This window comes from Perognathus longimembris, chromosome 9, assembly GCF_023159225.1.
Source record: "Perognathus longimembris pacificus isolate PPM17 chromosome 9, ASM2315922v1, whole genome shotgun sequence".
NCBI lineage: Eukaryota > Metazoa > Chordata > Mammalia > Rodentia > Heteromyidae > Perognathus > Perognathus longimembris.
Genome location: NC_063169.1, coordinates 39213441 through 39236370, shown reverse-complemented (window position 1 = coordinate 39236370; position 22930 = coordinate 39213441). Strand labels below are relative to the sequence as shown.

The 22930-nt window shown below is 39.5% G+C and overlaps 1 protein-coding gene across 3 annotated transcripts in view; it reads left to right on the top strand.

Annotated features, from left to right (window-relative positions):
* The first annotated feature begins 17070 nt into the window (after positions 1 to 17070).
* Positions 17071 to 22930, top strand: part of Ros1 (ROS proto-oncogene 1, receptor tyrosine kinase) — a 96809-nt gene continuing 90949 nt past the window's right edge. For all 3 annotated transcript variants that reach the window (XM_048354636.1, XM_048354639.1, XM_048354638.1), the window contains exon 1: positions 17071 to 17198. In XM_048354636.1, the coding sequence (XP_048210593.1) occupies positions 17076 to 17198 (123 nt within the window). In that variant the 5' untranslated portion in view covers positions 17071 to 17075. The remainder of the gene's footprint in view (positions 17199 to 22930) is intronic.

The following is a 22930-nucleotide window of genomic DNA, read 5'->3' as shown; positions in this document are numbered from 1 at the left end:
GGGACAGTGCTCAGGCCCTGAGTCCAAGCCCCAGGACTGGCAAAAAAAAAAGGCATTTGAAATGTTTAGCTTCATTTATTTAAGAAATATTTATATATTTGTTGCTGGATGACAGTGACTCATGGCTATAGTCCTAGCTACTCAGGAGGCTGAGACCTGAGGAGTGCAGTTCAAAGGCAGCCTGGGCAGGAAAGTCCATCAGACTCTTATCTCTAATTAACCCACCAAAAGACCAAAGTGGAGCTGTGGCTCAAGCGGTAGAGTGCTAGCTTTGAACAAAAAAAAAAAAAAGCTCAGGAACAGTGTCAAGGCACTGATTTCAATCTCTAGGTCCAATACATGACAAAAAAAAAAAAAAAAAAAAGGCCAGATGTGGAAACATGGATCAAAAGTGATAGAGCACTAGCTTTGAGTGAAGAGCAGGAAGCCCTGAGTTTAAGCCCCAGTACTGGCACATACAAACCTATATATTTCTAAAGCCTGCTTATATATTCTTCTACAATGTATGCTTTATTCCTATTAGTAATTAAGTAATAAAGTCAAGTTCATTGGTATGAATTCCTTACACTTCCAAGTTCTTTTCCAAGTCTTTTGGAAAAGACACTCACATATGGCATATCTGTAATCCTAGCTCTCAGAAAGCTGAGTTAGGATAGGATAGTGAGTTCAAAGACAGCCAGCATTACTTACTACTCAGACTCTGCCTCCCTCCCTAAAAAAAGCATCTTCAATATAACTGTTATCCTTTATGCTCTATTGCTAAGAGAATGCTGTGAAATTTCAATGTTCACACTTTATATTATACACATGTAGACTTTGATTAGGAGAAGCCTAGTAGTTAAGTAGTACTCTACTCTGTAAAAAAATTATACTACATATGTGGTGAGATTGCAAAATGTCTTTCCAATGTAGATATAATGCTTTGAACCACCATCCTTCGGGATCTCGGCCTCCTGAGCCTCTAGAACTACAGTCATGAGCCATGGGTGCCTGGCTAAATTTTTAAATTTCTTCTTTTTTCAGTCTGAAAAAGACTCTGCTGACATTAGCATTTCTAGTTTTAGAAACTCACATCTTCCAGTATATTAAAACCAAAAATTGGATCCCTACAATTGCCCTATTCTCTCAGATGGACTCTGACTTGGAAAAAAAGTCAGTGAGTATGAGTGATATCTTTATAATACACAGTAGAAGTCTTCTGGGAATTATTTATCTACCACACTGCAGAAACTGAACAACAAACCAAATATCTGTTTTATTTTTGCAAACAATGCAACATGTGATTATTGTAAAACAGTAGAGCATCTCAGAAGTATGTGACAGGTAGTGTTCTGTCATCCTTATCCTCCCCAGATAAACATTTCATGTGAATTCCCCCAGAGTTGCCAAAACTGAACCTTCAGTTTGCTACAGGAATGTTGCTCATTGAATGCAACTATTATTTGTGGACTATGCAAATATATATTGATGTGGCCTTTAAATGTAGATGTAATTTGGGTTGAAATATAAAAAGTTACAGTAGCAACTTTGAGGTATCATTTTGTTCCTTGATTTGCAGGTTCCATTCTTTTGCACAAGGAAAGCTGAGTAGACCTGGTTTTCTTGGTTCCTGAAATCTTCCTGGCTCACAGTAAAGCTTTTCCAAACATGATTATATACCCAATGAAAACTTGCATTTGCACTAACTGTATATTTTACTTTTAATAATTTTAGAACAAATAACTTTTCTACTTTTTTTTTTTTTGCCAGTCTTGGGCCTTGGACTCAGGGCCTGAGCACTGTCCCTGGCTTCTTTTTGCTCAAGGCTACCACTCTACTACTTGAGCCACAGTGCCACTTCTGGCCCTTTTCTATATATGTGGTGCTGGGGAATTGAACCCAGGGCTTCATGTATGCAAGGGGAGCACTTTTGCCACTAGGCCATATTCCCAGCCTCTCTACTTTTTTTTGGTCAGTCATGGGGCTTGAACTCTGGGCCTGGCTGCTGTTCCTGAACTCTTCAGCTCAAGACTAGCATTTGAGCCACAGTGCCACTTCCAGTTTTCTGTTTTTTATTTTATTTTATTTTTTGCAAGTCCTGGGGCTTGGATTCAGGGCCTGAGCACGGTCCCTGGCTTCTTTTTGCTCAAGGCTAGCACTCTACCTCTTGCGCCACAGCACCACTTCCGGCTTTTTCTGTTTATGTGGTGCTGAGGAATCAAACCGAGGGCTTTGTGCATGCAAGGCGAGTACTGTACCACTAAGCCATATTCCCAGCCCTCACTTTCAGTTTTCTAGTGGTTAATTGGAGATAAGAGTCTCATGGACTTTCTTGCCCTAGCTAGCTTGCTTTGAGCTGCAATTTTAAGATCTCAGCCTCCTGAGTAGCCAGGATTACAGGCTGAGCAACCAGCGCCTGGTGTCGACTTTTTTTTTTTTTTGGCCAGTCCTGGGGCTTGGACTCAGGGCCTGCCACTTGAGCCACAGCGCCACTTCTGGCCATTTTCTGTATATGTGGTGCTGGGGAACCGAACCCAGGGCCTCATGTATACAAGGCAAGCACTCTTGCCACTAGGCCATATCCCCAGCCCAAGGTGTCAACTTTTTTTGTGTGAAAAAATACCTCACTCATTGGCACCAGTATCACTATTGCTCTGATGAAAGAAATAGATACTTCTGATAAAGTAAGAAATATTTTTAGAAAAGCTATGACCAAGTTTTTTGGGCATCAAAAGCTTAACAATTTGTCATCCATACTTATGAGAACATTAAAGAGGCTGCTCGGCTGATTCATAACTCAAATTCTTGGCATATCAAGTGGGACTGGGTGAAAGTACATACAAAAGTAAATTTTAAATTTAAATTTCCAGTGATCAATGACGGACTAAAGTATTAAAGTATTAAATATCTCTAATAAAAACTTGCACCTGGGTGCTAGTGGCTCATGCCTATAATCCTAGCTAAATGGTTAAAATTAATTCACTCATTTGCTGATTAGCTAGTGCATTCAAATTGCCATTTATTTTCTCATATATCCATTCATCCATCTTGCTCTCTTTTGGGGGGAGTACGGTAATGTTTCTAAAAAGCAAAACATTATATGTAAGGTCCATCCCTGGGAGGGCTCCATGCAGATTCCCCCCACCTGTTTAAGTCTGTGCCCAGTACCTGAGTTACCTAGGTAACTGTCACACCTGGACGCATTTACCTCCTCCTTCTCTGAGATCACATTCAATCCATCTGGCCATATCATCTCCCACCTTTTCCTATACAATCTGGCTCAGCATGAGTCCCTGCTCTTTCCTTTTCTCTCTTACTCTCTCTTGCTCTTTTCTCATTTTCCCCTTTTCCTCCCCCCCCCCCCCCCCGCGTCTCCCCACATCTCCATCGTGTGTGGGCTGTCAGTTGGCTTTCTTCCCAATAAAGTCCTTTTTGCCTGAACCATGTGGCAGGTTTCCTTACCGGTGAACCTTACATTATAAAGTAGAGGTAGAAATTTATATAAAAACATCTTACTTCAGAAGATTTTGCTTTAATATATCTGGATCTGGTTAAATATAGTATGTGTGAGTTCTTGATCCAATCTCTTTAATTTTTCAGCGCTAGACTTCCTAAACAGAGAAGTGATAAACTTTATTCTTTTTAAAAATCTTATTTAAAAGGCAATGCCATCTTGTTATGTTGCCCAGACTAGCTTCGGGACTCCTGGGCTCAAGCAATCTTCCTATCTTTGCTTCCTAAGTAGCTAAGATAAAAGATGTACTATACCTTCTACACATTAAATGAGAAACTATGCACAAGACTCTTTGCTCCCAAATACTATACAATTGTACATTTTTATTTTTGAGTGCCGACTTCCCCTAATCTTTTTCATCTTTTCATGTATTATCTCTATCTATCTATCTATCTGTCTATCTATCTATCAATCAATCATCTATCTATTTATCTATTTTGTAGTCCTGGGGTTTGATCTCAGGCCTCAAGCTAGCTCAGCTTTAGTTTGCTTTACTGATCCACTTCTATTTGAGCTACATTTACCTTCAACTCTGATTTTTGCTGGTTACTTTGGAGAAAGAGTTTCATGGCTTTTTTTTTTTAGCCTGGACTGGATTCAAACCATGGTCCTTTGGATCTCTGCCTCTCAATAGGGTAACAGGTATGAACAGTCGAGGCCTGGAAAATCTCCTTTATCTTTGAGGTCAGGACAGCTGAAGGTTGGAAGTCCCATTCGATGAAGTGGCCAAAAACATTTGTCTGTAAGATGGCTAACAGAGTGATTGCCAGACAATCTCTAACTTCATTATGGCCCCTTCACTATGGTAAATAACCCTCCAGTCTTCCACCAGGAACTGCCCAGTTCCCTGCTGACAATTTTCACTCCACAAAAGGTGTGGCAAGAGGAGGCAGCCTAATTCCTGGAAGATCTCCACCCATTCCCAGAAAGACATAAATACTTCTCCTCTCTAGTAGTCTATCCCTACTGTAATGAGGTCCCCCCAAGGGACCGAACCACAATGTAATAGGGTCAGAGGGTGGGGGGAATCTCCCATCCCTCCAAGAGTCCACCACTCAGAGACAGTCCCAAGCAAAAAGATGGATTTATTGGGGAAGCAAAAAGTCTACTGACGGGCCACGGTCATGGCCCAGACTCGGGAGCTGGAACTGTAACCGTGCGCCCTGGGCCACACTCAGGATCAGGTTATAAAGGCAAATACCACATGTATTTGGTGAGGTTACAACACTTACAGAGCATGCCAGGTCACATGCAGGTGGCCAATGGAATTACAATCTGCCTCATTGCAACTGTTTGAACCAACCTATCATGTTAGTTAGACTTGGCACACAGACTTGGTGGGGCTCACATGATGCAGGTGGATATGCCTACTCAGGGAAGGGCACAGGTTTAATCTTGAATGTTCTACTACTTAGGTGGTCAAGCAGTTTACACAATCTTATCACAGCGAAGAGGAATTTCCCTGGATAGGGCAGGGGAGATCTTAGTGAAGATGGAGTTGGCTTCTGCTCTCTTAAACTAATCTGAGATGGAGTCAATCTGATACCCCTCAACAGCCAATGATGGTGCTGGCCAGATTTGACCTCCATATTACACCTACCACCCCATTTCTCTTATGCAGAATCTATCCCACCATACAGAATAGTTAACTTATGAGTTTATCTGCTATTTCCCTATTCTTGGCCAAGAAAAAAAATCTCCTAAGTTGCTCAATTGTTTTACAGTTTGCACAATTCCTACTAGGAAAAGAGATTGTGTTTGGGGTAAACAAATAAAAACTTAGTAGTAGGAAGCATAAGAATCTGGACTATCTACAATAAAAATAAAATGACACTGGATAATGTCCAAGTTTCGATCATAGTAGCTTTAGGACAGCTTTAGGACAGCTCTAGGTTTACTGTCCTAGTGTGACTACCACCATGTTGCATCCAGGTCTTTTCCATAGCAGCTCTTTGTCTCTGTGTAAAGAGACCCAGGACTGCAGGATGCTACACTAGAAAGAGAAATGTTAGGCTCATACCTGGCTTTAAACCTAGCTTCATATTGAGTAGATTTGAGCTTTGGTATCAGTTTACTCATCTGTATCACTATGCAGTGTTGCAAGCTTGCCAGCATTGAGTTCGGTAAGTGGCAGCTGTTGAGGTTTGGAAGTCTGAGCTTCAGGCCCTCTCTGATAGCAGTCCTGGCATTCAGAGATCAGCATAAGACAAATCTTATTTTATTTATTGATTTTTGTGCCAGTACTTGGTCATGAATGCACAGCTTTTCCTGATCAAGTCTGGTATTCTACCACTTGAGCCACAGCCCCACTTCTGGCTTTTAGTGGTTAATTGGAGACTTGTCTCAAGACTTTCCTTTTTGGGGTTACTCAGATCTTCTCCATGAGACTTTATCTCTAATTCACTGGCAAAGAGCTGTATTTATAATATGTCTCAAATGATACATAGCCAGCCTACTTAGCATGAGGTTCTGAGTTAAAATCCTAGTACTGCCAAAAACAAAAGAAGAGGTTAAAGAGGGGGTTGATAATTTGGCTCAAGTGGCAGAGTGCCTGTCTCACAAGCATCTAAACTAAAAAAAAAAAGAATGTTGGGGGCTGGGAATATGGCTTCGTGGTAGAATGCTTGCTTAGCATGTATGAAGCTCTGGGTTCAATTCCCTAGCACCACATAAACAGAAAAAGCTGGAAGTGGTGCTGTGGATCCAATGGTAGAGTGCTAGCCTTGAGCAAAAGAAACTCAGGGACAGTACCCAGGCCCTGAGTTCAAGCCCCAGGACTGGGAAAAAAAAAAAGAGAATATTGGGCTGCGATGTAGCTCTGTGGCAAAGCGCCTGTCTAGCAAGTGCAATGTCCTAGGTTTGATGCCAAGTAGCAAAAGAGAATTAAACAAAAAAAGAATGTTGTAGAATGGCATATCATTTCATTTAAAGAGTTTGAAATATACCCATGTGCAAAGATTGAGTGCAAAGAATGTACATGTAATTTATTTTGAAAAATCAAGTATTAAACCTAATAAATGATCAACTTAAAATAATTCATAATTTTTCTTGTAATGTCCCTACAACTAATCTGAATTTTAACATTTAAATGGGAGGAAAGGGATAAAATTTTATTCTAGAAATGGTAAGAACATGTATAGTATCAGAAAATGTAATTTTGTTTGATGGCAAAGTCTTGTAAATATTAAAATATTAAAATTTGTGATTTCTAAGGCTTATAAAATTCTGTGACTTTTCAGAACAATGGTCATTTCAAATCTTTGAGAAAGTTTGAATCAATAGTCAAGGAACTGTTTGATCAAGTTTTATTTCTTGTCTTCAACACGTGGTTCACAGACATGTATAGTTAGCATAATGTGGCTATTTGCCAATATAAAATATGACCATTGATCTAAATTATTTGATTGGCTTTATTTCTTGTGAAATCACACAGTTGAACCAAAAGATGAGGTTTTATTAATTTAGCTTTTACTTAGATTCTAGTTGGGCTTAAAAAGTGCTACACTGCCACCTTGTGGACATGAGGTTTTTAAAATTTTAATTTATATCAAAGCCTTTTTTTTTTTGGCCAGTCCTGGGGCTTGGACTCAGGGCCTGAGCACTGTCCCTGGCTTCTTTTTGCTCAAGGCTAGCACTCTGCCACTTGAGCCACAGCGCCACTTCTGGCCATTTTCTGTATATGTGGTGCTGGGGAATCGAACCCAGGGCCTCATGTATATGAGGCAGGCACTCTTGCCACTAGGCCATATCCCCAGCCCTCAAAGCCTTTTAATACACAACTAAACTCCACCTAAAATATATATGAGGCAAATAGCTATTGACTATAACTCAATAATGAGTACATAAGAAAATTTTAGGTATTTCCCACAATCTACAAATTAAAAGAATATTTTTTCCTGTGTAAAGTGATAATTTCTTTTAACTTTATCAGAAACCACGAAGTTCCAGATAAGACGTGGATTTTCTAGAAGTTTTTCCTGACCTAAGTCCTAGTATAAAACAGTCAACCATCTTATTTTGTCTGGAACTAAAACCGTTTTCCCAGGGTTCAGGTCTTTCAATGCTCATGTTAGGACTGTTGCTAACAAGTTCTGTAGAGTTGATCACTCTGAGTCTATATGAAAATATAAATATAAATAAATTATAAATATAATTGACGGAAATTTTCACACTACATTAAAAATTCTGTCAGATTTATGGGAGCTCACAAAATGCCTTTAGAACAAAAGGAGAGTCTGATGAATATAAAGTACCCTTATCTAACATTATAAGCAACAGTATTATAGCCACGGGTGGAAACAACACAAATACTCCTTAACAGTGGTGTAGTAAATAAAATGGGGCACATATTTTTACCTTTAATAAATTTTTGTTATCGTTAAGTAGTTGTACGAAGTTGTACGAAATAAAGCAGTTTATAAATATAATGTATCTTGATCAATGTCACCCCTTTCAACCGGGAAATGTAATAAAATGGGGAATGAGTCTTTGTTCATTGGTAGGGGATTTCTTTTGGGGTGATGAATATCTCTACAATTAGGGAACAGCTGCTTGCATGCCTCTGTAAATGTGCTAAAAGTCATTGAATATCACAGTTTTATGTGTTTGAGATTAAACAAATGTTTGTGTCACATTCTCACTGCTGCTGAATGTCAGCAACATGGTGATGAGAAGAAGGCAGTATGGGAAAAGTAACTTATGTGTCCAAGTTTCCAGGGTTGACTCCTTCCAGGTCTATAAACTCTAGAATAAGTTAATTTGAATTATTTAAAACAAAAAGAAAGGGCTGGGGATATGGCCTAGTGGCAAGAGTGTTCGTCTCGTATACATGAAGCCCTGGGTTTGAGTCCCCAACACCACATATATAGAAAACAGCCAGAAGTGGCACTGTGGCTCAAGTGGCAGAGTGCGAGCCTTGAGCAAAAAGAAGCCAGGGACAGTGCTCAGGCCCTGAGTCCAAGGCCCAGGACTGGCAAAAAACAAAAACAAAACAAAACAAAACAAAAACAAAACAAAACAAAACAAAAACAAAAACAAAAAGAAAGCCTAACATTTCAGGTAAAATCTTTGCGTTGAGACTTGGAGATTTAGTGTCAGATGCATCTGGGTTGTCAGAAGCATCAAGTCTATTTCCTCAACCTTAAGATGTTTTGAGAATAGTGTATTCTGTGTGGAATTGTGAGGAATTAAGGAGTGGCAGACTGGAAGAGTTATCAGGGCAATTATCCATGTATACCTACTTTTCCTATTGTTGGCCAGGCACTGAGTCAGAGTGAAGAAGGGAAGCTTTCAGCTCAGGTAAACCCTTTGTCCTTAGAAGAATGGCTGTGGACTGATTACATTGATGAGCTCCTTAAAGCTGCTATTTACCGGACATTTACACATTCTTTACGCAATTTACACATTGTTTCTGGGAAATTTCCTGGGAGGGACAGTTTCCCATATGTGGACCTCAAGCAGCTGCCAAAGCTATAGATAATAGATAAGATTTGATGTTCTTAGAAATCTCCCCTCTGAGTGTGTGTGTGTGTGTGTGTGTGTGTGTGTGTGTGTGTGTGTGTGTAAGTACTGGGGCTTGAACTCACGACCTTAAGCTCTTGCTCTTGCTTAGATGTTTCTGTTCAAGCTGGCACTCTACCCACTCTAACACCTGAGCCTCTACTTCCAGCATTTTGGTGGTTAATTGAAGATAAGAGTTTCAGGGACTTTCCTGCCTGGGCTAGCTTCAAAATATGATCCTCAAATTTCAGGATTACAGACATGAGCTACCAGCACCGACTGTCAGGATCTCTTCCCTAAACAAGGTGTGTTTGTGCTCACCTGTAATTCTAGCAACTTAGGAGACAGAGGCAGGAGTATCACAAGTTTGAAGCTAGCCTACCCTACAGAGAAAACAAGTTTTTCATTAAGACTTCCTTTCTTACACATATTTCCTTTCTTTTAGCCGTAACTCGGCATCACTTAATTTTATGACTCATAGTGAGGTGCCAGACTTTGAAGTCAGGCCCCACCACGTGAACCCCATTTTAGAATTAAACCCTGAGCCAATCAGATTTGTACCTGTGTCCTAATCTTGCTTGCACACCTGATTGTTGTAACCTTGTTCTTTGCCTTTATAAGCCCTGTGTAATCACAGCTCGGGGCTTCCTCCTAACCTCCGCTGTGTCGGTGGGTAGGACGAGGCCCCAGTTGGCAGCTCGTTAAATAAAGCCTTGCCTTGCTTTTGCATTTCGGAGTGTCTGAATCTCGGTGGTCTTCTTGGGGGTGGTCTTGCGACTTGGCACAACAATAGCTTTTGCTCTATTCTTACTTTTTTTTTTTTTTCTTTGCCAGTCCTGGGCCTTGGAATCAGGGCCTGAGCACCATCCCTGGCTTCTTCCCGCTCAAGGCTAGCACTCTGCCACCTGAACCACAGCGCCCCTTCTGGCCATTTTTCATATATGTGGTGCTGTGGAATCGAACCGAGAGCTTCACGCTTAGGAGGCAAGCACTCTTGCCACTAGGCCATATTCCCAGCCCCTTTTGCTCTATTCTTAAAACACAATCATTTCTCTTATATTCCAAAACATGGACCACTAGCAAAGATTTTAACCTTTGGTAACAAACTATTTCAGTTGCCTTGCAATTGCTAGTTCCTGTTTTTCTTTGCTTTATCAAATCATTTTTTCCTGATCTTCTTAGCTTTATGACCAAGGTAAGCAGAGCCTCTGAGGCAGGGATTGGCATAGGGCTGGCATGCATAACCTGCTTGGTGGAGTGAGCAATAGGCCTCTGAGGTTTGGGATGGAATTCTAGGTAATACTAGTCATGTTCTCTGTCACTGACTTTTTCTTTGCTCTCTCTGTAATCTCCCCATTCATTCGGCTATGTTCAAACACCGGACCCCCACAAGGACCACCAGAGACCCACACCAATGTGCAAAAGGAGTCTTTATTGCAAGCTCGAGCTTGGTCCTCCATGTACTCGGTAACCGGTGACGTAAGAAGCCCTGAGCCTAGGGCTTCCAACTGTTTTATACATTCTTTGCGAAAGGCAGGGACTTGGCATACATCATAGTATCTTTTAACAAATCAACACACACCGCGGGAAAATTATAAAATAATTCTAAAGCATGGTTGGCACATTTGGTGGCAGGAAGGAATCTGGAAAGGGTCATTGGTCGGATCAAGGGACCGATGCATTTAAAATGGATTGGTTAAGCCATAGGGGTATAGCAAGGGGGATACGTGCACAGCTGCAGGGTTTTAGTTAGATACTGGAAACCACACCTGGGTGGGGGAGTTCTGGAGTAACTCCAAAACCTGTTTTTCTTCTCTGCCAGTCACTCTTATGGGTGTTTATGGTTTCTCTGAGAACTATCTGTCCCAGGGCATCTTATGGTCTTTACGGGAAAGCGAGGGGTGGAGGGTAGGGCTTACAGTAAGGTCAGTTGGGTACAGAATGGGGTCTTAGTACAATATGGAGTTTCCAAGGTCCTTAGCCGCAAAGCAGTTTACAGAAGCAAAACTAGCAGTTAGTAACTACAAAATGGTGGTTACAAGTTTTAGTTTCTCAATTCTAGTGTTAAATCAGTGGAAGGGACAAAATGGAGTATTTTTAAAATGTCTTATCATGACCTCCCTTCAGAAGCTAGACTCAGCATCATTGTATCACCCTTTGCATTTTGTGCTTGAATCTGAGCCCCATAGGGTTATAGATACTAGAGAAGCCTGAGAATTTCCAGAAAGAAGTTCCTAGACAAGAGAACTAACCTTGAATGGTTAAGTCAGTTTCAGGAGGAGAAAATGGAGAAGGGTGTGTATAATGAGGTACATGGAGGGAGGATGATCCCTCCAGGTCTTGGAGATGGACAGGCAAAATATTATAGTAAAATTAGAAGAAAATGTGTCCAGAGTCAGAGTGGGTATGTTGTAACCCAAGTCTTGGGAGAGCAGAAAGCTGTGCCTCTGTCCCTTCAGACAGAGTGTCCTCTGCTAAGGAAGGCTGTCCTTGTGCTCATGAACAGGAAGTGGTCATTTTGCCACAGCCTGCACAGGATTGCTTCTGATTCATTTGCAGATTTTCAAAAACATTCCTCTAGGAAACTCTGACCTGAATGCTTTCCAGAGGAACAAATGAAGCTGCTAGTCAAAATAGAGGTAGGGTGAGAAAGACGTCACACTTGTCTTACAACTCTGTTGTCTTGTAACTGTAGGTGGCTTAAATGGGCCCAGCCTCAGAAACAGTTGAGCAAAGGTTTTGAAGTGATTGTGTCCGTGGGTATTCAAGGAAAATTAAAACACACACCAATGACAAGGGCAGTTGAGATACTTCGTATCATTTACACCCTCAAGTTACCTGGTTCCATTTTCATTCATGTACTTTAAGCATTATCAATATATTCACCTACCTTTCCTCTCTCCATTTGTCTATCCCTGCTCATTTTGAGCCTCTTTATCCTTCACAAGTTTCATTGTTTTATATTCACAAATGTGCTGTGTGTGTGTGCACATGTGTGCGCGCGCTCCTGTGCACACAGGCCAGTCTTGGGCTTTGAACTCAGGGTGTGGGTGCTTTCCTTGAGCTCTTGTGCTCAAGGCTAGAACCACTCTCAGTTATGTGAGTATATTGAAACAGAGGAATTAAACTTTGAAGAATGATGGACAACTTCAAATAACAAATCTGTACAAATCCCTGTTGCAGGGCTGGGAGTGTGGCTCAGGGGTTAAAGCTTTTTTTTTTTTTTTTTTTGGCCAGTCCTGGGGCTTGGACTCAGGGCCTGAGCACTGTCCCTGGCTTCTTCTTGCTCAAGGCTAGCACTCTGCCACTTGAGCCACAGCGCCACTTCTGGCCATTTTCTGTATATGTGGTGCTGGGGAATCGAACCCAGGGCCTCATGTATATGAGGCAAGCACTCTTGCCACTAGGCCATATCCCCAGCCCCGGGGTTAAAGCTCTTATCTAGCAAGCCAGGCCCTGAGGTTAAACCCTAGGACTTCCCACTCCCATTCTTATTGAAGACCTTTTGTCTTTCCCATGTTTCCAACGAATCTGCTTTTCCAATAACAGTTTTTGATATAGCAAAGCAAATGAACATGTACTGTGGTAGATAGGTTTGGCAACCATTTTGTGTTGTGAAATTTCATTGTTTGCATCAACGAATTTAATTAGAAACTTTAAAACATGTGTTGCAATATTTGCCAATATGAACTGTCTGGTCAAAGAAAGACAGACATTTTCTAAAACTGATGTCATCATTTCCTGGTTATCATTTCCTATGAGATTAAACATACTTGTATCATTACAATGCCAATAAAAGAACTCTAAATAAAATACTTTCCTGGTTGTCTTTATTAAGTGGCCAAAGTGCTCTCCTGGAAGGCATGTGGGGATATTGAGAACTACTTTCCTTAAATAGAAACAGCTAAAGAAAGCAATGTTAAATTTTTACTTAAGCAACAGCTAGAGTGAAGGCCCTGGTGTTAGATACCCCTTATGGGTATAAGAGGTTTAAAATAAGCTGGGCTCCTGTAGTTCTTATCTCTTTATCTCCTATAAACTCTTCAGAAAGCGCCAGAAGTGGAGCTGTGGCTCAAGTGGTAGCGCATTAGCCTTGAGCACAAAGAGGCTCAGTGACAGTTCCCTGAGTTCAAGCCCCAGGACCCCGAGGGGGGAAAAAAAAAAGATTAAAGCAGCTAACCCCATGCCAACTGGTAAACACAATACATTCAAGAATCACTTCTGGATTTACCAGGAATCTTACTTCATCACTTCAATAATTTTTGTGTGTGTGTATGTGTGGGTGTGTGGGTGTGCGTGCAGGTGCATGTGCACCAGTACTGGGCTTTGACCTCAAGGCTTGGGCTCTATCTCTTAGTTTTATCATTAAAGACTAGTGCTCTACCACTTGAGCTACACATCTACTTCTAGTTTTGTTTGAGATAAGAGTCTCATAGACTTTTCTGTCAGGGCTGGGTTTGACCCATCATCCTCAGCTCGCAGCCTCCTCAGTAGCACAGATTATAGGTGTGAGCCACTGGCTTACCTGGCTGCAGTAATTTTTCAGTAAAGAAATCTGAAATTTTTTTTTTCTTCTCCTTTCTAGATGAACTTTTAGGTATACTCAGAAGGAATGTTTTTAGTCTGAAGTCAATTGGTTTCTCAGTGTCTATGATAAGGCCAATGTTGGAATTTTCCTCGTGTTACTCATAGCTTAATGATGATGAACACACAATTCTTAAGTATGTGACTTTCTTAAAAGACTAATGTGTCCTGGGTCTTGGTTGTTATGAGTCAAAGTATCTGCCTCAAAAATAAAAAGCATGGGCTGGGAATATGGCCTAGTGGCAAGAGTGCCTGCCTTGTATACATGAGGCCCTGGGTTCGATTCCCCAGCACCACATATACAGAAAATGGCCAGAAGTGGTGCTGTGGCTTAAGTGGCAGAGTGCTAGCTTTGAGCAAAAAGAAGCCAGGGACAATGCTCAGGCCCTGAGTCCAAGCCCCAGGACTGGCCAAAAAACAAACAAACAAACAAACCAAAATAAAAAGCATGAGCTTCCCTGATCTGCTTCTGTTCGTCACTGGGTTTCCTGTCTTCATGAGCCACTGTCCCGGCCCTCATTTCTCAAGATGGTCATTGGAATGTTGCTATCTTTTTTTGTGTCCATCTGGCAGTCAGTGATCTGGCCAAAGAGGGGCCTGCAGTGTGAGACAGGAAAGTGAGGTAATATAGCCACAAGCCTTATGGTGTGTGCATGAATTTAGTGACACAGTGGTTGATCATTGACAGACTTAACAAAGTGACAGAATTGGCCTCTGGTCACAATCATAATTCTATGGTTTCCAGCAGATTGTAGACTCAAGAAAAAGTTGTGAGGTTAACAGGGTTATTCACACCTAACATCAAGGCAAATGAAGTTTGAAATGTGATGTTGGGAACTGGTGTTAAACTGAAATTATGGCAATTGGAATTACCAAATTGCAGCACATGAGAACCATGTAAATGATGCCTACCTTTGTGGTGGCAAATTGTGTTTCCCCAAAGTGATACTGTGTTTTCTCCCATCCATCATGTCCTTCTAAGACCTTGCTTCATATCAAGAAATAAGGGACTAATTCACTTCCCCTTGAATTTGGGAAGCTTAGTAACCACTAGCTAACCAATAGAATGTAGCAATGGCGATACCGCCTTTCTAAAGACAATACAGCTTGTGCTTTGAGAGCTGCAACCCTTTCACCTGGTTCTAAGCCATCCTCTAAGGAGTCTGATTGTCCAGTGACTAGGATGTCGTGAGGAAATTCAAAGGCACATGGAGAAATCACATGAAAATTATACAAACAAATTGACTCAATACTACATTATTGTACTTTTATGCTAGTAGAACAACAAGCATGGAGATAAATTTTAATGGAATGAGAAAATTCATTAGGTGTCATTGATTATTTTGTGATTTAAAAATGTCTTATATTGTGTTATTTTATTATTTTAAAACTTAAAAAATTATTGTTATTGTAAAGGTGATGTACAGAGGGGCTACAGTTATGTAGGTCAGGTAATGGGTACATTTCCTTTTAAAGAGTGTCACCTTGTACCTCATTTTCTGATATTTTTCCCTCCCAGGCCCCCTTCCCCATTTAAGACATTTTATTAATATACATTAGCAATATAAGAGATTGTACTGCAACAGCTTGGCATATGTATAAATGTGTTATTTTAGGAAAATAATCAGATTTCTCTAAGGATGTGTGTGTGTGTGTGTGTGTGTGTGTGTGTAAGTGGATGTAGGTGTGACAGTACTGAGGCTTGAACTCAGGGTCTCAAGCTTGGCTTTCTTGCTCATTGCAAGTGCTTTTATCACTCAAGCTCTTGATCCATACCTCCAGTCTGGCTAGTCTTCAGTCTGTATTTCTGAAAATGAAATAAATAAATAAATGAAGACTTGACACACAACAAGGACTTTTTCCCCCAAGAGAATAAGTTTTATGGATTAAGTTTGGGCATCAATATCTATTCATGTGGCACCCACCTTGTCAGCATTCACTAAAACATAATAATTTACCAAAAGATGTAGTAACACCTCATGCATGCATGCATGCATGCTTTTTTTTGTTTTGTTTTGTTTTTGTTGCCAGTCCTGGGGCGTGGACCCCTGGCCTGACCACTGTCCTGGGCTTCTTTTTGCTCAAGTTTATCAATCTACCTCTTGAGCCACAGTGCCACTTCCAGCTTTTTTTCTGTATATGTGGTGCTGAGGAATCAAACCCAGGGCTTCATGTATATGAGGCGAGCACTTTACCACTAGGCCATATTCCCAGCCAACGCATGCTTTTTTGTTTGTTTGTTTTGCTTTGTTTTGTTTGTTGGTCATGGAGTTTGAACTCAGGGTTTGGGTGCTGAGCCTGAGCTTTTTCGGTCAAGGCTAGAGCTCTACTCCTTTGATCAATCTGGTAATTAGTTAGAGGTAAAAGTCTTACGGACTTTCCTGCCTGAGCTGGCTTTGAACTTGATCTTCAGATCTCAGCCTCCTGAGTAGCTAGGATTATAGGCATGAGCTACTGGCACCTAGCGATCAGGTGTTTTAATGAAAACCTCACATCACTAAAAGATTAAATTGTACTTGGTATACTTTAAGAAAACAAATCTTCTTGGCATTTTAGATTGTCATGAAAAAGAATACCACCACAAAAATCTCTGACCTTAAAGAGTTAGCCTTCTGAGATCTAAAATGTAGCTCTTCACAGTAACTCAGTTCTGTTCTTCATAGATTTCAATTCTTTGTTTTAGACCTCGGCTTAACTTTATCTTGCTGTGACACGGACTGAAATTCAATGTAATATTTCCTTTACAAGGAAGCTATACTTGTAAATATCTTAGATCTCTATGGCAGCTGGTTTCTGTCTCAATAGACCTGATAAGGCAGTGTTTTAGTTAATGTGTAGTAAAATTCTGGGAGTGCTCTAACAGACTTCCTTGTCTTTAACTCACTCTCAGACAGTTTGTCTATTAATTTTAGCTTTGTTTGCTTTTTAATTTAAATAGATATACAATAGGGTTATGAGTGCATGGTTTCAAAGCATTGTTTTCTTTTTCTATTGCCTTGTTTTGTGTCAATTCTTCTAATTTTTTCATAGCATGTTATTGTAATAATATTACCATTTGACCAAGTATGGATAGTCAGAACCCAATTTCCTGTATAGATGAACCAATCTCAGAGAAGTACATTGGTGGATCATCTACTGAAGCACTAAAGTTTCAGACTGTACGAGTGTCACGCTTGCTGAAATACAATTTGCATTTTCACGGTTTACTTTCCATGTGAAGTGCTCTTCTAGCATCTAATCTTTAGTCAGTGAATGACTTTTTATGGGAGAAGAAAGGAAGCTATGCTTTGACATAGCTGTTATATAAACTTTACAAGCTATCTGGGACTCAAAGGTCTAAGCTAGCAGGTCTTGATATTATTTCAACAGTGAAAACAAAACAACAACAAGAAAAATCCACTAGCCACTCTTCCGACTGAAGTGATGAAGTCTAAAGAATTCATATAGAATGGAGAAAATCAGAAGAGCAGTCATCTAAAAGTCGACCCTTGATGAAGTGATGAAGAACATTCACTGGTTTGTTCTGAAACTTGTCAACTTTCTGACTCTTGGCTTCATATGGATTTCTGTAGCACAGTGCACAGTTTTAAACAACTGCCTTAAGTCGTGTGTGATAAACCTGGTAAGTCTCATTTGTCTCCTATTTGTCTTTGCAGGAAGTAGAATGTAAATTCCATTTGTAGCACATAGGTAATTGAACATTTTTCTTTTTGTGAGAACTCTTCTTGTAAGAGTGGTTCTAGGGAAGGATAGCATTTTTTTTAAAAGTAAGGTAGAAATATGAATAGTTTCAGAAGATGAGGCAGATTATGTTCCTTTGTTACTAAGTTGGATTTTTTTGGGGGGGAGGATTGTGGTATCATGAGGATTTGATCATGGAGGATTAAATGGAATCTATTCTTGCACATTTCAAAGTATTCTATTTTTCATAATTTATTACAGAATTATTAATATTTATCATGATATAGAAAGTAGATCTGGCCACACAGTACACCTTTTACTTTGAGACTAACCATGATATTTAAATTAAATGGATTACCATAAAGGTCTAGTGGAACAAGGAAACAATGCAGACACTACAAGAATTGTTTCTAACTCTTTATTTCTACCAGTACATTTGTAATTTTAGTTAATAAGTTTTTTGATGTGCAAATTCAAGTTTTCTTTCTCATTTCTGGTTGTCATCCCTTCTGTATGTATGTTGCATCAGCTTTTTATTGTCCTTAAGAGAGTCAGTAGCTCAACTATAAAAAGCAAATACTCATAAGCTAGTGAGCAATGTGCTCTTCCCATCTATAGACAAAGGAAGCAGAAATACACACAACCTGGTCCATAGTCACACATTTTAAAATATCAAAAATATGCAGATATATTCATTATTATGCTAATATATTGAAGACAGAATTCTGTGATATATAAGCAGAGATTTATATAACACATTATTGGCTCCTAGTAAGCATTTAAGAAATAGTTTATATCTTTTTTTTTCCAAAGATCTCATTGTCTTTGAGATAGGATAGTTTGCGTGTGTGTGTGTGTGTGTGTGTGGCGGGAGGGGGTGTTACAGTTGTTATCCAAACTTAAAAATGAAAGCATTGGATTACTAGATGTTTCCTTTCCTAAATTGTCTCAATTGTTTTCTTTATTAGGTAGAAAAGAAGGATAAAATCCTACAATTTCATTACTATTAAGCTTTAATTTTTGTTTCCTGGTCAGGGAACCAAAAAAAAAAAAGCTTTAATTATGTGAATATTTAGTATTTTTGTTAACTATCTCTTCAAATATGTATCTATAAATATTTTTACATACAGTTGTATATCCAGTCTTTTCATTTTATTATTTTTATTTTATTTATTTATATTTTGTCAGTCCTAGGCTTTGGACTCAGGGCCTGAGCACTGTCCTGGCTTCTTTTTGCTCAGGGCTAGCACTCTGCCACTTGAGCCACAGCACCACTTTTGGCCGTTTTCTATATATGAGGTGCTGGGGAATTGAACCCAGGGCTTCATGTATGAAGCCCTTTTTTATTGTTATTATAAAGGTGGTGTACAGAGGTGATACAGTTACATAAGTCAGGTAAAGAGTATATTTCTCTTTTTATTATTGAGTAATCTTGCTCAATTTATCTTTTTAAATTTAATTTTTATTGTCAAGATGATGTACAGAGGGGTTACAGTAACATACATAAGGTAGTGAGTACATTTCTTGTCAAACTTGTAAGATTATATTTCTTTTTTGGACAATGTCACCCCTTCCTTCACTCTCTCCAAGTTTTCCTCTCCCACCCCCACTCACAAATTGTATAGTTCATTTTCAAATAGTGTCTGATGAGTGTCACTACTGCGTTTGTTTACCCTTTGTCCTCCATTTTTCTGCCTCACCTTACAGTCCCGATTACAGATAAATGCAATCTTTTCATTTCACAATATAAGTTTTCCCCTATACCTTGAAGCTTTCTTGAAACAATCTTTAATGTACTTCATGGTTTATTATAGAAACACAGCACTATCATCTGTTAATTTTTCTTCTGGAAAAATGTATTTCTTTTGCTTTTAATAATTGAATCTCCATTTTAGTTTAGTTTTTTTATTCTTCTCTTTTTGTGTGGGTTCCTTGATTTCAGGGTTTGGCAAGACAAGCAGACAGTATGTTCCTTTGTGGACATGCCTTCCGTTGGCCACCTACGGAAAAGGGGACAGCTGATAAGGTGAACTGCCTGCCAATCTGGCCATCAAGTGTAATGAAAAGTCTGTGATCTGGGCCTCCCACATAGGTTCTAGAGGGACAAGAATGAGGTGAACAAACCACTGAATGTAGGCTTGGATCAAGAGAGAAGATGCACAGTTTACTGTATTTTCTTTGCCATTCTTTCTAACATGGACATTGGATATGAAGGCCATCTTTTACTTCCCTGGGTGGTTCTTGGTAGTGAGGCCTTATTCTTCACAAACAAACAAATGTGAGGCTTACTGAACAAAAACCTACTAGAGTTGAGTGCTTAAGTCTGGCCTGTACATATTAGTTGCGCATGAAATGACTTACTTTGTTTAAATTCTAAATGTTCGTTTGCATTCATGAGATTGGATAACTATCATATGTTCCTTAACTTTTAATATTTCTTCTTATATAAAGTGACTTTACAAAAAAGTTTGTTTCATTGAAAATATTAGGATGGTTATTTCTATAAACTTAGAGTTAGGATGCCTTGAAAAGCTTGCTTAAAAAAAGAATTCAAGAGAGATAGAGGGGAGAGATTGGAATATATTTTATACATGAGTGGAGATGTTACAATGAAACCTCTCCTGCACAACTTAATATATGCTGATAAACGTCAGCAACAAAGAATCCAGACTACTAAAATTACATTGATAATAAATCTGGATTGGAGTTTTAAGCCAGCCCAGGCAAGAAAGTCCATGAGACTCTCTTCTCTAATAAACTAGCCTCATCCCCTGCACTACCCCCACCCTGTACCCGCCCCCCTCCACCAAAAAGCCAGAAGTGGAGCTGTGGCTAGCACTCTATCACTTGAGCCACAGCTCCACTTCTGGCTTTTTTGGAGGGACAGCACCCAGGCCCTGGAGTTCAAGTCCCAGGACAGGCAAAAAGATAATATTTTACAAACCCTGATATAAATAAAAGCATGTAAAGTAGTTTCAGAACATGAATAGTTACTTTAAAACATCACTATAAAAGAAGAAATATTGAGTTAAAATATAATAGATATCTAACATCACAACAACCACAGAATTATTAAAAATGAATGATAAAATTTATCTATCAAATTGGCAAAAATAAAAACATCTGTGGATGGCAAACGTGTTAGTTGGCCTTTGCATGTATATTATTGGTTGGGGTTTGATAGAGTTCTAGAAAACAATGAGTTCATAATATCAGAATTGAAAGGGATAAAATACCTCTGCTCTTCACCTTTGTCTGAGGTGATTGCATAATTAATCAGATATGTATGCAAAATTTTTTTTTTTTTTTTTGGTCAGTCCTGGGCCTTGGACTCAGGGCCTGAGCACTGTCCCTGGCTTCTTCCCGCTCAAGGCTAGCACTCTGCCACTTGAGCCACAGCGCCGCTTCTGGCCGTTTTCTGTATATGTGGTGCTGGGGAATCGAACCTAGGGCCTCGTGTATCCGAGGCAGGCACTCTTGCCACTAGGCTATATCCCCAGCCCCCATGTATGCAAAATATTAAGGAATATTCAGAGTAGATTCCTAATGGCCTGAACTATACTATAATAATTAATATATTATTTAGTGAAGTCTTCACCAGGAACTTTAAGAATTTAACAGTATTCTACTTGTGTTTCAGATGAGGATGCAAAGTTTAACTATCTACAAGTAGGGACAAGCATAACATATGTGGTTAAAATGCATATCATTTCACTTTGTTCCTCTATTGAGGTAGGAAGAAAATAATGGATTAATTCCGGATGATGTGGGCAGGATAGTAAAACTTGTGCCAAGAAGTAGGGGTTAGATTAAGAGGGTCAGAGATGTAGAAGTGGGTCTTGGGTGGGGGGAGGATTTTTAACCAGAACAAATAGAACTAAGATAAACTGCAGGAAGCCCCAATGGTCCAAAGCAAAAGAGAGGAATCTGGTGCAGTTACCCGAGGCATTGCAAATTCACAAGAGCATTGGCTCCAGAGATAATCTCGTTGCCCCTATTAAATCCTAGCTCCACAATTTTCTAAACTTCTCAGTGCCTCCACTATAAAATGAGATTAAGAAATAATGTCTACTCTATAGAGTTTTTGAGATGGTTGAATGAGATTTTCTACAAAGTGCCTATAAGAATGCCTAGAATACAGAAGGAAACCAATAATGCTAGCTATGGTTATTTTGAGAATAAGTGAATAAGGAGAATAAGTGAGCCACTTGTCTACTTGCTTAGCAAGTTTGAGGCCTGAGTTCAGTCCCCAAACACATGCGAGAAAGAGAAATACACAGAGAGAAACAGAGAGGAAGAGAGAGAAACACACACACACACACACACACACACACACATACACACACACAAACACATACAACACAGAATGAGTAGAGATTAGGGAAGATTAGGGAAGAGTGTTGATAAAAGCTTCTTCGGAAACTCACATACCTGATTTATGAGACCACCTTACCAAGACCACACAGTAACATGCCACTCAGCTCCTTAACTTTTATCTTGAGAAATGCCAAAAGCTGGACTCAGAGCTGCTCTGATATGACTTTATGGCCATAAGAAACATCCCTTTGTTTAAAATAGAACACAAGGGCTACCCAGAATTCACATGCTTTTTGCTTCAGAACTATATTCTGAATCAGTGGGAAAAATGAGTCCAACTCTAAACTCATTGTCTTTCAACAGATTTTTTTGTTTGGAATTCAGTCATATAAAAAGGAATTCAAAGTTCATTTTGAACAAATTCATGAGAACAAAGTAATATGAAATACTTGGTTGCAAAGTTAATCTGAACTACATATTCCTTTTAAGAACAAAATATTATCATTTGAAGTTTTCATTTAAAATAAAATAATATGAGCAGCCTTTTCTTTTCCTTATAAATATAAATGATTAAGGAAAGGAGTTAGAAAACATCATTTGAAAATTAAATGAAGGTCAGTAGCTGTTGGCTCACAGCTAAAATTCTAGCTACTGGGATCATGGTTTGAAGCCAGCTTGGGCAGAAGAGTCTTCTTGAGACTCTTGTCTGCGATTAACCACTCAAAAACCAGAAGGGGCGCTATGGTTTAAAGCGGTAGAGTTCTAACCTTAAGCAAAAGAGCTCAGGGACAGTGCCCAAGCCCTGAGTTCAACCCCTTTAACTGGCAAAAAAGAAAATTAAATGCAAGGAGAAATAAGACTATATTTGGCATTGGTACCTGTATCTAATTACTTTTCAAGTTAACCTAAACAATGGCAGGCCATTGGGTTATACTTCCAAGGAACTTCTAGAACACTCTGAAGCGGGAGATCACAGCAAATGATTATTGGATTGTTTCCATTAGATACTATTCTGGGCACTGGTGACAAAGCAAAGGGATGGAAATGGATGGAAAGGAAAAGTTGGTTTGATCTTAATGATGGAATGGTCCCCCTTTTTCCTTCAAAAGCACAGGTAGTTAAGAGGTCACATCAGATAATTAAACTACTTCCACAGCTCTCCTTGTTTTTGTCACTTTTATAACATATCATGCTTGTAGTAATGACTCAGCCAAGGACAAATACCTTATCCTTTGCTGATTGTCTTTCCAATCCTATGGTTCTTATGGGCAAACCTTGAAGCTTTGATCTACATTAGCTAGAAATACTAGGAATTGCTAGGACTAGCTAGAAGTATTAGGAATTTTTAATTCTGTC